Source organism: Halichoerus grypus, chromosome 1 (assembly GCF_964656455.1).
Source record: "Halichoerus grypus chromosome 1, mHalGry1.hap1.1, whole genome shotgun sequence".
NCBI lineage: Eukaryota > Metazoa > Chordata > Mammalia > Carnivora > Phocidae > Halichoerus > Halichoerus grypus.
In genome coordinates, this window is record NC_135712.1 from 205,078,452 (window position 1) to 205,091,660 (window position 13,209).

Genomic DNA, 13,209 nt, shown 5'->3' on the forward strand with positions numbered 1-13,209 from the left:
AGAGGGGAGGGGGGAGGGGGGATTGGTTAGTCCGGTGATGGGTATTAAGGAGGGCATGTACTGCATGGAGCACTGGGTGTTATACGAAAACAATGGATCATGGATCACCACATCAAAAACCAATGATGTATTGTATGGTGACTAACATAACATAATAAAATTAAAAAAAAAGAAGAAGAAGAACCATTAGCATCAGTGCCCAAACACAACCATGTGATGCGCCCCCTGGCCCATAGATAGAAAACACACTCTTAGAGCTAAATGGGATGGACTTCATCACACGGGGTCAAGAACAAGAGATGATGATCGCTAGTTCCTATGCAAGAAGGGGGCAAACAAATTGAAGAAAAACAAATTTGTAACATGCATCCAACAACTATGGATGCATCCCACAATACCTATTCAGTATTTTCATATACTGAAACCCTATAAAAGTCCTGTGGAAAGAGTCATTATTATCCCCAGCTCAGCTACCCCATTTCCTCACCACCAAACTGGACATCAAGAGCTTAGGGGACTGAATTTTCTCTGGAAGCTTTTCTTTATGGCATTCTTGAGCTCCTTATTCCTGAGGCTGAAAATGATTGGGCTGAGAAACGGGGTGAAGACTGTATAGGTGGTGGCCATCAGAGTGTTACTGTCCATTGAATGGGGGCCCTTGGGCTTGAGGTAGATAATGGAGGCAAAACTGTAGTGCACAATGACCACAGTGAGGTGGGACACACACGTGGAGAAGGTCTTGTGCCTGCCCTCAGCAGAGGGGATCCTCAATATGGCAGCCACAATGAAGACATAGGAGAGGACAATGAGGAATAAACAGCCCATCAGAGCTGTGACACACACCAGGATCACACCCAAGGTGACAGAGGATGTCTCATTCCCACAGGCCAACTTCAAGAGAGAAAACACATGGCAGAGAAAATGGTGAATCACATTAGAGCCACAGAAGGTGAGGTGAAAAACTATCAGGGTCACCATCATCCCCATGACTGAGCCACCAGCCCAGGTCCAGGACACTAGACGGGCACAGGTGTGGGTGCTCATGAGCACATTGTAGCGCAGGGGGTGGCAGATGGCCACATAGCGGTCATAGCCCATGATCATGAGCAGGAAGGAGTGGGTGAAGCCGAATGTGAAGGAGAAGAACATCTGGTTGGCACAGGCCACAAAGGTGATGGAGCGGTGGCTGGAGAGCATGTCAACCAGCATGCGAGGGGTGACAGCAACAGTGAACAGAATCTCAGAAGTGGACAGGGCACACAGGAAGAGGTACATGGGCGTGTGCAGGCTGCGCTCACTCCACACAGTGGCCATGATGATCAGGTTCCCCAGCAGGGTGAACAAGTACATCAGCAGGTACAGCAAGAAGAAGGCAGGCAGAAGATGCTGTGGGAAGTCGGAGAAGCCCACGAGGATGAATTCAGACACCATGCTATAGTTCTGACCAGCCTCCAATGCTGCATCTGCTCAGATCACAAGAAATGAAGGCGACCAGAATAAAGATCATGAATCTATACAACAATATACCCTAAAAAATCTACAAAATGGAGGAACTTTAGATGCAGTATGTTAGGACTGGGAAAATGGCAAGGATACTCACTGTTTCTGCTGTTCTTTAGCATGGAACTGAAAGCCCTGAGCGGTGCTCTGAGGAAAGAAAAAGAAAGAAGGTATGTGAGGATTTGACAGGAAGAGACCGGCTCGTGCACCCAGAAAAAGCAAAGAGTGAAGTCAGAACATACCACAGCGAGAGAGAGCACAGAAATGCAGAAGATCCACTTCCAAAAACCAGTATTTCTCATAGAATTACACCAGTAGTAATCATTCAAAATACGAATTTGATATAAAAAATAAGATACCATTCCAAGAGTGACACAAAGTATAAAGAAACAACTCTCTAACATTTTGGTCTGGCGATTTCTTTACACTCAAGAAAACTTGAGCCTCTAATTGGCTTTTGTTTGAGTGCATTATCACTCTCCATATTCACCTTTTCTGACAATATTCAGTTATAGATACATTCAAAAGAAGAGTCAACCTATTCAATATCAATGTAAGTAACATATTTTTATTTTTTTTATTTTATTATGTTATGTTAGTCACCATACAATACATCATTAGTTTTGATGTATTGTTCCATGATTCATTGTTTGCATATAACACCCAGTACTCCATGTAATACATGCCCTCCTTAATACCCATCACCAGGCTAACACATCCCCCCATCCCCCTCCCCTCTGAAACCCTCAGTTTGTTTCCCGGAGTCCATAGTCTCTCATGGTTCGTCTCCCCCTATGATTTCCACGCCTTCATTTTTCCCTTCCTTCTCCTAATGTCCTCCATGCTATTCCTTATGTTCCACATATAAGTGAAACCATATGATAATTGTCTTTCTCTGCTTGACTTATTTCATTTAGCACAATCCCCTCCAGTTCCATCCATGTCAGTGCAAAAGTTGGGTGTTCATCCTTTCTGATGGCTGAGTAATAATCCATTGTCTATATGAACCACATCTTCTTTATCCATTTGTCTGTTGAAGGGCATCTAGGCTCCTTCCACAGACATATGAATGGCTAACAGACACATGAATAAATGTTCATCATCATTAGCCATCAGGGAAATTCAAATCAAAACTACATTGAGATATCACCTTACACCACTTAGAATGGCAAAAATTGACAAGGCAAGAAACAACAAATGTTGGAGAGGTTGTGGAGAAAGGCGAACCCTCTTAGACTGTTGGTGGGATTGCAAGTTGGTACAGCCACTTTAGAAAACAGTGTGGAGATTCCTCAAAAAATTGAAAATAGAGCTACCCTATGACCCAGCAATTGCACTCCTGGGTATTTACCCCCAAAACACAGATGTAGTGAAAAGAAGGGCCATATGCACCCCAATGTTCATAGCAGCAATGTCTGCAATAGCCAAACCGTGAAAGGAGCCAAGATGCCCTTCAACAGATGAATGGATAAAGAAGATGTGGTCCATAGAGACAATAGCATATTACTCAGCCATCAGAAAGGATGAACACCCAACTTTTACATCAACATGGATGGGACTGGAGGAGATTATGCTAAGTGAAATAAGTCAAGCAGAGAAAGTCAATTATCGTATGGTTTCACTTATATGTGGAACATAAGGAATACCATGGAGGACTTTAGGAGAAGGACGGGAAAAATGAAGGGGGGGAATCAGAGGGGGAGATGAACCATGAGAGACTATGGACTCTGAGAAACAAACTGAGGGTTTCAGAGGGGAGGGGTGTGGGGGGATGGGTTAGCCTGGTGATGGGTATTAAGGAGGACACGTACTGCGTGGAGCACTGGGTGTTATACGAAAACAATGAATCGTGGAACACTACATCAAAAACTAATGATGTATTGTATGGTGACTAACACAACATAATAAAATTAAATTAAATTTAAAAAAAAAGAAAATACATCCTCACCTTCATTGGAAAAGTGAGGACCTGATGGTCCCTCAGAAAGGGTCTCTGGGACTCCAGGGTCCTCACAGCACACTTTGGACGCCTCTGTTATAAAACATCCAGGATTCAATCAAACACATGCAATAGCTCCAATTTTAGACATTTTTACCATTAACAAAAATGTAGAAGGGGATTTGAATACATGGAGAACAGTCTACACTCTCAGTTGAGGTCAGCGAATATGGTAATGATGACACTTTTTCCTCAAATTATAACATCAGGGCAACTGCATTTACACTTCCAGTGAATCAGCTGTACATCTCATAAAAGTTTCCTCAAATTCCTTCTGAAAAATGAGGTCAGTGCAAAACTGTACTAATCTTCTAAAAATGGAGTCAATAGGAAAGAAATGCTCTGGCAGGGATGGAGACTCATCATAGACATATTACACATCATAGTCTTTTTTAAGTGTGAATCTGGAACAGACACAGACACTGATCAAATTGATTGGATACCTCAGAAACTATCCCCCCATGATTCACAGCTCAACATGTGATAAAAGTGGGAGCACAAATCAAAGGGAAATGGTGGATTGTTCAGGAGTTTGTGGTGGGAAAACTGGTCCTTTTATGAAGGAAACTCAATCTGAATATCTGCCCAAGACCACATGCAAAGGCAGATTCCAGGATTCAAGACATAAATACGAAATAGGACACTGGGAAGTTAATAGGAGAAGGTGTAGGAGAAGAATTTTGTTGATCTAGGAGTGGAGAAGGACTTCTTAAACAAACTTCACAAGCACAAACATTAGGTGATTTTGAAAGAATAAAAACATCAACAGGAAGAGGATTTGTTCAACAAATGATGTCCTGGATCCAGTTAAGGGGAGATGGAAAGGTGGGGAAAGATCATTTTCATTGTCCACAACTGACCAGGGAATAGGATGTAGAATAAACAAGAAACCAGTTCCATCTACAAGAAGTAGAAAGCTCAATACAGAAATGAGCAAAGGTGTGAGCAGAGAACTCACAGAGGGCGTAGCACAGGCAAATGAAAACATGCTTAAAAGTGGGAGGGAAGGAGAGAAAGGGAAATGCAGTGGAAATTCGGTGTCTACCCATTCAATGCCCCAAATTAGGATGTGCCCAGTGCTGATCAGGTATGGGGAGAAAGCAATATTCGTGCACTGCCTGTGAGAACTAGAGGGTGAAAATTAAGAGCTCCTGTGCTCTGTGCACCAGCACATGTGCTCCCGAGCATCTATCTCCATTGCTCACAGGTATTTGTAGGGCAGCATGTCAGGGGATGTTTTGTAGCATTGCTGGTGGTGAAGAATGGGAAAAGTTGCTTGTCCATACGTGGGAAGAGGGGAGGTTACATGGGCTGGATGCAAACACTGGAGCCCCAGGAAACAGTTAGATGCACACGCAGCAGCCTAAACGACCCTTAAAATATTATTAAGTGAATGATGCAAAAACCAGATGAATGCTCTAGCATAATTCCATTTGGGCATGTGAAATACAGAGCACCTGAAACTATTCTGGATGATGCTGTAACAGTATATGCATGTCACTATACATCTGTCAAACCCACAGAATGTGCAACACAGACAGTGAACCCTAACATAACCTGTGGGCTGTGTTAATAATAATAATGTATCATATTGGTTCACCAATTGGAACAAATGCACCACACTAACACAAGAGGTAAAAAAATAAATGGTGTGCAGGAGAGAGGATGTATGCCTTTTTCTGTAAACTAAAAACATTTCTATAAAATCTAAAAGTGACCAATTTTCTATGAAATTACAAAAGGGAAAAGATAATTTACAACATAGGTATGCACAGAGAAATAATACCTGTCTACAAGAGCATACACAAATCAAAGAACATACCTTCAGTGTGTTAGAATGGTTGTTGAAATGACATATCAGATAAAGGACTAGTATCCAAAATCTATAAAGAACTCATCAAACTCCACACCAAAAGAACAAAGAATCCAATCAAGAAATGGGCAGAAGACATGAACAGACATTTTTCCAAAGAAGACATCCAAACGGCCAACAGACACATGAAAAAGTGTTCAATATCGCTCGGCATCAGGGAAATCCAAATCAAAACCTCAATGAGATACCACCTCACACCAGTCAGAATGGCTAAAATTAACAAGTCAGGAAATGACAGATGTTGGCGGGGATGCGGAGAAAGGGGAACCCTCCTACACTGTTGGTGGGAATGCAAGCTGGTGCAGCCACTCTGGAAAACAGTATGGAGGTTCCTCAAACAGTTGAAAATAGAGCTACCATATGATCCAGCAATTGCTCTACTGGGTATTTACCCCAAAGATACAAAAGTAGGGACCCGAAAGGGTACGTGCACCCCGATGTTTATAGCAGCAATGTCCACAATAGCCAAACTGTGGAAAGAGCCAAGATGTCCATCGACAGATGAATGGATAAAGAAGATGTGGTATATATATACAATGGAATATTATGCAGCCATCAAAAGGAATAAGATCTTGCCATTTGCAACGACGTGGATGGAACTGGAGGGTATTATGCTGAGCGAAATAAGTCAAACAGAGAAAGACGTGTATCATATGATCTCATTGATATGAGGAATTCTTAATCTCAGGAAACAAACTGAGGGTTGCTGGAGTGGGGGGTGGGGCGGGAGGGATGGGGTGACTGGGTGATGGACACTGGGGAGGGTATGTGTTCTGGTAAGCGCTGTGAATTGTGCAAGACTGTTGAATCTCAGATCTGTACCTCTGAAACAAATAATGCAATATATGTTAAGAAAGGAAAAAAGAAGAAGAAGAATGTAGCAGGAGGGGAAGAATGAAGGGGGGGAAATCGGAGGGGGAGAAGAACCATGGGAGACAATGGACTCTGAAAAACAAACTGAGGGTTCTAGAGGGGAGGGGGTCGGGAGGATGGGTTAGCCTGGTGATGGGTATTGAGGAGGGCACGTTCTGCATGGAGCCCTGGGTGTTATGCACAAACAATGAATCATGGAACACTATATCTAAAACTAATGATGTAATGTATGGGGATTAACATAACAATAAAAAAATTTAAAAAAAAAAGTGGTTGTTGGAACTGGACGGAAACAGGGTGGCAGAAAGAGAACATGAACAAAATAAGAGAAGAACGTTGTCGTTGTGAAAACCAATGATTATCAAAAGCAGCGAACCAGAAATATCATTGACTCAAACCTCTGCACCTGTCGTCTGCCATAAAATAAAACAAAAATATATTTTTATGAATGATTTGAGCCTCATTTGCTGCCCAGAGCTCTGGAAATCGTGGGCTCTGGGACAGGGCCCAGCCATAATTACACCCTGTGGTCTCCCTGGGGCCTTGTTCCCAAGGATCCCCCACAATAGGATGGCAGGCCAGAAATGGCAGGCCAGGGAAGGACCTTCCTGGAGTGAGGAAGGCTGTGCTGATGATCTGGAAATAGTCTTGTGGCCCCGCAGCTGTCCCACCCAGAAATCCAGACACCGGTGTCAGCCCCCTTCTGACCTCCTCCCCCGTCACTCAGCATCACCTCTGCCTACAGAATGGCTGCCCCTGGATTCTGCTCCTCTCCATCTCTGTGGCTGCACCTCCCTCCCCTGCACTGCTCACTGCCCCAGGCTCCTCCTCTGCTCCCACTCCGTTCTGGCTTCCAGAGAGCATTGTCTGAAACATACACCCGGTGCAGTCATCAGAGCCAGGCTTCAAGTCCCAGCGTTTGCTGTGTGTTTCTGAGAAAGAAAATTCCAGCCCTGAGCCTCCTCACCCCAAATGAAAAATGGGAGTAAGCAGAGAACCGTCTGGACAAACAAGGTCCATGAGCATTCACAGAAAGGGCCCCATGTTTACCTAAGATGGGTAGTTATCACTGAATTTGACATCTTTTCTGCCCTCTAAGCTGTTTTTTGTCCTCAGTCTGTACCAAATGGGACCAACTGGCCCCATTCTAAACTCATGGCCTCTGACCTCACGGGGACCCTAGGTACCTCTGGTAACCTGACAACCCAGTTCCACAAGTGGCTGGTCCAACCTCCACCCTCTCACCTAGCCCCTGTCTCACTGTTATACCCTGCCTTCCCCGCTCCTGCTGGGTGGAGTGGCAGCAGTTCTCTGGGCTGGGCTCCCCAGTCTCCTCTGACAGGTGCAGGAGAGAATTCTGTCTACTCTGGTCTCACAGAGGATGGTTCACACACAGGTGCAGAGTCCATGTCACATATCCCAGGAGTGCATCAAGCTCACCCCTCTGCCTCCCCTGTAAGGCTACTCTCCAGGATAGCAAAGACCACTGTCACCCAAGTCAGGACACAACAGCACAGACAAGATACACACCTGGAGCAAGGTTTCTGATGTTCTATACTCTTGGCATTTGGGGTCATATCATTCTCAGGGATGGTGGCTATCCTGTGCATTTTATTATGTTCAACAGCATCCCTGGCCTCATCCCACCAGATGCCAGGAGCATCCCCAGGCTTCCTGAGTCATGACAATCAAAAGTGTTTCCAGACATGTGCACATGTCCTCTGTGGGGCAGAATCATCCTGGGCTGAGAACCACTGACCTAGAAGCTGCAAAGGGCACTAGGCTGGGTAAAGTACCCAAGACCCAGAATGGGCATCCTGAAAAAACCCCCACAAGCTGCCCATTAGTAAGATCCTCTCTTATGACCCTTCTCCCAGACTCTGTCCCCATCACCAGTCTGGGTCTTGCTCCCCAAACTGTCCAAGTATTGCCACCTACCCTGTCCCTCCTGGTCCCCCTCGGCTTGGGCTGCCACTTCCAGGAAGCAGCCAGCAGGGGAGGGCAGAAGAAGCTCTCCTGCCTGTGGCTGTCAACAGCACACAAGGGTAGGTGTGGGGCCAGACCTCGGGGCACCTGGAACTGATGCTGTGTGCTTTATCCCTGCTGCAGCTTCCCAGCAGGCTGCTCCCCAGGGCCTCCCTAGGACACCAACCTGCAAGGCTGCCCTCAGGGTCTGGAGAGGCCAGGAGGATCATCAGAGCACCTCTAGGGACCTGCAGGCTCTACTCCTTCCTCCAACACAATGAAGGCTCCCTGCTTCTCTCTCTGCCCAGAGAGCCCCAGCCCCTGCTGAGGACTAGGAGCTCCCAGTCCTGGGGGAGATAGGACAGGATTAGATGCCCTCAAGACCTTGGGGTCAGGGCAGGGTCAGAGGGAAAGCAGGAGCTGAGCAGCCCAGAGTGGGAATCCAGGGCTCTGCCCTGGGATCAGGGCAGCTGGAAGGCTTCCCAGAATAAGGGTAATTTAGAGCTGGGTCTTGGAGACTGGTTTCTCTTGGTCATCAGAAGTGTTCAGAGTCTTCTGACCAAACTGGATAACCCCACTTCTTCCCTTGGTTGACCTATCTCTGTTGTCATGGTGATCCAGTCAGAGAATCCACCTTAGTATGTGCATCCTTGGGCTCTAATAAAACATTTGGTCTTTGTCCAGTTCCTGAGACACAGCCCCTAAGCCCCTGTCTCAGGAGTGAGAATAGTGGCTTCTGTATGTTAATGAGATGAGTGGTGCCTGGGGACTTCTATATAGTTTTAGGAAGGGAGCTGCTCACCAGAACTTCCAAGGGGTGATTAGAGAATTGGAACATCCAGGGAGGGGAGAGGGGTTACAGATTGATGCTCAATAAGGATGAATGATTAATCAATCATGTCTGTTTAATCAAACCCCCATAAAAACTCCTTAAACAATGGGATTCAGAGACTTTCCCAGCTGGTGAACACATGGCGGTGCTAGGAGGGTGGCATGTCCAGAGAGGGCATGGAAGTTCCTCACTCCTTCCTCCATGCCTTGAAGGATTCATCTCTTTTATTTAGCTGTTCCTTTGTTGTCCTTTCATAATAAACTGGGAAGAGTAAGTGTTGCATTTTCCTGATTTCTGTGAGTCATCCCATTAAAGTATCCAAACTGAAAGGGGGGAATGTGGAAACCCCCACATTTGTAGCCACATCAGACAGAAGTGCGGGTACCCTGAGCAGTGAATACTTGTGACTGGCATCTCCAGGTATTAAGTGTCAGAACTGAATTATAGGACACCAAGGTGGTGTCTGGGTAGTTGGAGAATTGGTCGTTGCTGTGGAAATAACTCACACATTTGGTGTCTTGAGTGTTAGAAGTAGAAATAGTTCACTTTGTCTCCCTTTGTCCAATCAGCAACACTGTCCATTCTATGTCTGAAATCAACCTCAGTTTGCCACTCCACCCCGTCCAGGATGCCCTCATGCACCTCTCCCCATCTCTTCCTGAGTCTGCCCATCCCACCCGCCCTCAGCAGCTGCTTCCATCACACCAACCAGAGGGGGTCTCTACAAACAGGAATCTGACCATGCTGCTTGTGCTTAAAATGTACCTCTTGGTACAACCACTTTGGAAAACTGTTTGGCAATATCTATTCAAGTTGGACACAGGTATTCCCTGAGTCGGTATTTTTACACACCTAATTATAGACCCAACAGAACACATAAGTATCAATCCACCAGAGGACATGTACTAGATGTCATAAGAACACCCTCATAGGAAGCCCCAAATGGAAACATCCATGAACACTTTCACGTAATGGAATACAGCCCTTTCCTCTATGTATTTAAAAAACATTTAGGGGTCCCCATTGCCCTTAGAACAAACTCCTCAAGTGGACACCATGGTCTTGCACGCTCTTGCCCTACTCACCTGTCTGCCTTTAATTCCAGAACCGCACTTAGCAACTTCCAACTCTCCCTGTGCACTGAACATACCATTGTCCCAAATGCACTATGCTTCTGTCACCCTGAGTCTTTGTACTTGTTGTCCCTTCTGTCTGGAAATCCCTGTTCCACTTCCCTGCCTCACCTGAATCATACCTACTCACCCTTCAGTTCTCCCTGTAGTCATCACCAATTTCAAAGTCTCTATATCCCAGGCTGGGTCTGAGACCCACACTTAGCTTCTGCAGATCCCCAGGCTGTCCCCAACACACCTCTGACCACTCTGTGATGTCAGCTTTGGTTATATGACAGCTTCCCTCAGTGGACCATGAAAAGGACAGAGCAGGGCCCCTAGACTTTGGTCATTGCTGGATTCGAGCACCTAGAATATTTCCATATAAAATAAGCCTTGAATAGCATTTCTTGACTATATGAATGAATAAATGAGGGCATAGTGCTGTGAGGACATATAGCACCCCTTTCTGTTCATGATCATGGGCAATGACTGCTATGTGGCCATCTGCTACTCCCTGAGGTACAATGTGCTCATGAGTTCCCATGGTTGTGCCGTCTCATGTCCAGGTGCTGGGCTGGTCTCAGTCATGGAGATGATGGTGACCCTGATAGTTTTTCACCTCACCTTCTATGGGTCTAACGTGATTCACCATTTTGTCTACCAAGTGTTTTCCCTCCTAAAGTTGGCCTGTGGGAAGGAGACATCCTCTGTCACCTTGGCTGTGGTCCTGGTATGTGTCACAGCTCTGATGGGCTGTTAATTCCTCATCATCTTCTCCTATGTCTTCATTGTGGCCACCATACTGAGGATTCCCTCTGCTGAGGGCAGGCACAAGACCTTCTCCACATGTGTGTCCCACCTCACTATGGTCATTGTACATTATGGTTTTGTCTCCATTATCTACCTCAAGCCCAAGGGTCCCCACTCTATAGACAGTAACACTCTGATGGCCACCACCTATACAGTCTTCTCCCCGTTTCTCAGCCTGATCATTTTCAGTCTCAGGAATAAGGAGCTCAAGAATGCCATGATGAAAGCTTCCTGAGAAAATTCAATCCCCTAGGCTCCTGATGGCCAATTTGGTGGTAAGGAAATATGACAGTAGAGCTGGGAATAATAACATCTGTCTCCATAGGACTGTTGTAGGGTCTCAAGTATATGAAGATACACACAACCATAGGTGATGGATGCATGCTTGGTATTTGTTTTCTTCCAATTTGTTTACCCACCTTGCATGGGATCTAGTGATCAGGATCTCCTGTTCTTGACCCTGTGTGATGAAGTTCATCCCATTACCTCCATCAGAGAATGTGTTATCTACCTAAAGGATGGGAGGGCAGCATCATGTAGGCATATCTGGGCACTGATGCACAGCGTTCTTCTTGAATGGACAAGCATTGGAAGACTTTACCCTCCTCCACTATAAGGATAAGCAAAAATAAGCATAATAATAAATGCCCAAAGCTTTGACCCTTTTCTTTTCTTTTTTTTAAGATTTTATTTATTTATTTGTCAGCGAGAGAGAGAGAGCGCGCACAAGCAGGGGGAGAGGCAGACCAAGGGAGAAGCAGTCTCCCCACTGAGCAAGGAGCCCAAATGCAGGACTCAATCCCAGGCCCCTGGGATCATGACCTGAGCCAAAGGCAGACACTTAACCGACTGAGCCACCCAGGCATCCCTCCTTGACGTTTTTCTTACAGAGCATTGCATCCAGTGTTTTATAGTATTGTGCTTTTTATTTTTGTTATTTTGTTTTTCCATAGCCTCTTTTATTTTATTTTTTAACATATCTCTTATTTAAATTTGATTAATTAACATATAATGTATTATTGGTTTCAGAGGTACAGGCCTGTGATTCAGCACTCATATAATAGCCAGTGCTCATTACATCACCTGCCCTCCTTAATGTGCATCAACCCAGTTACCCCATCCCTTCACCCCCCTCCACTCCAGCAACCCTCAGTTTGTTTCCTATGATTAGGAGTCTCTTACGGTTTGTCTCCCTCTCTGGTTTTGTCTTGTTTCATTTTTTCCTCTCTTCCCCTATGATCGCTCCTCTGTTTTGTTTCTTAAATTCCACATGTCAATGAGATCATATGATAATTGTCTTTCTCTGATTGACTTATTTCACTCAGCTTAATACCCTCTAGTTCCATCCACATCATTGCAAATGGCAAGATTTCATTTTTTTGGTGGCTGCATAATATTCCATTGTGTATATATATACCACACCTTCTTTATCCATTCATGTGTCAGTGGACATCTGGGCTCTTTCCATAGTTTGGCTGTTGTGGACATTGCTGCTATAAACATTAAGGTGCAGTTGCCCCTTCAGATCACTATGTTTGTACCTTTGGGGTGAATACACAGTAGTGCAATTGCTGGGTCATAGAGCAGCTCTATTTTCAACTTTTTGAGGAACCTCCATACTGCTTTCCACAGTGGCTGCACTGGTTTGCATTCCCACCAACAGTGTATGAGGGTTCCCCTTTCTCTGCATCCTCACCAACACCTGTCGCTTCCTGACTTGTGAATTTTAGGCATCTTGACTGGTGTGAGATGGTATCTCATTGTGATTTTGATTTGTATTTTTCTGATGCCGAGTGATGTTGAGCATTTTTTCATGTGTCTGTTGGCCATTTGGATGTCTTCTTTGGAAAAATGTCTGTTCATGTCTTCTGCCCATTTCTTGATTGGATTATTTGTTCTTTGGGTATTGAGTTTGATAAGTTCTTTATAGATTTTGGATACTAGCCCTTTATCTGATATGTCATTTGCAAATATCTTCTCCCATTCTGTCGGTTGTCTTTTGGTTTTGTCTACTGTTTCCTTTGCTGTGCAAAAGCTTTTTATCCTGATGAAGTCCCAATAGTTCATTTTTGCCCTTGATTCCCTTGCCTTTGGCGATGTTTCTAGGAAGAAGTTGCTGCGGCTGAGGTCAAAGAGGTTGCTGCCTGTGTTCTCCACAAGGATTTTGATGGATTCCTGTCTCAAATTTAGGTTTTTATCTATTTTGAGTTTAATTTTGTGTATGTTATAAGGAAATGGTCCA

The 13,209-nt window shown here is 45.0% G+C and overlaps 1 protein-coding gene and 1 pseudogene across 1 annotated transcript; one reads left to right on the plus strand and one right to left on the minus strand.

Annotated features, from left to right (window-relative positions):
- Positions 1–501: 501 nt before the first annotated feature.
- On the minus strand, positions 502–1,874 carry LOC118533657 (olfactory receptor 10H4-like). Its single transcript, XM_036089057.2, has 2 exons — positions 1,860–1,874; positions 502–1,440 (listed from the first exon to the last, which is right to left on the minus strand). The coding sequence occupies exons 1-2, from the start codon at positions 1,860–1,862 to the stop codon at positions 502–504; spliced, it is 942 nt and encodes a 313-aa protein (XP_035944950.2). The 5' UTR covers positions 1,863–1,874.
- An 8,139-nt stretch (positions 1,875–10,013) lies between these two features.
- Positions 10,014–11,228, plus strand: LOC118533658 (olfactory receptor 10H3-like; annotated as a pseudogene).
- The last annotated feature ends 1,981 nt before the right edge of the window (positions 11,229–13,209 follow it).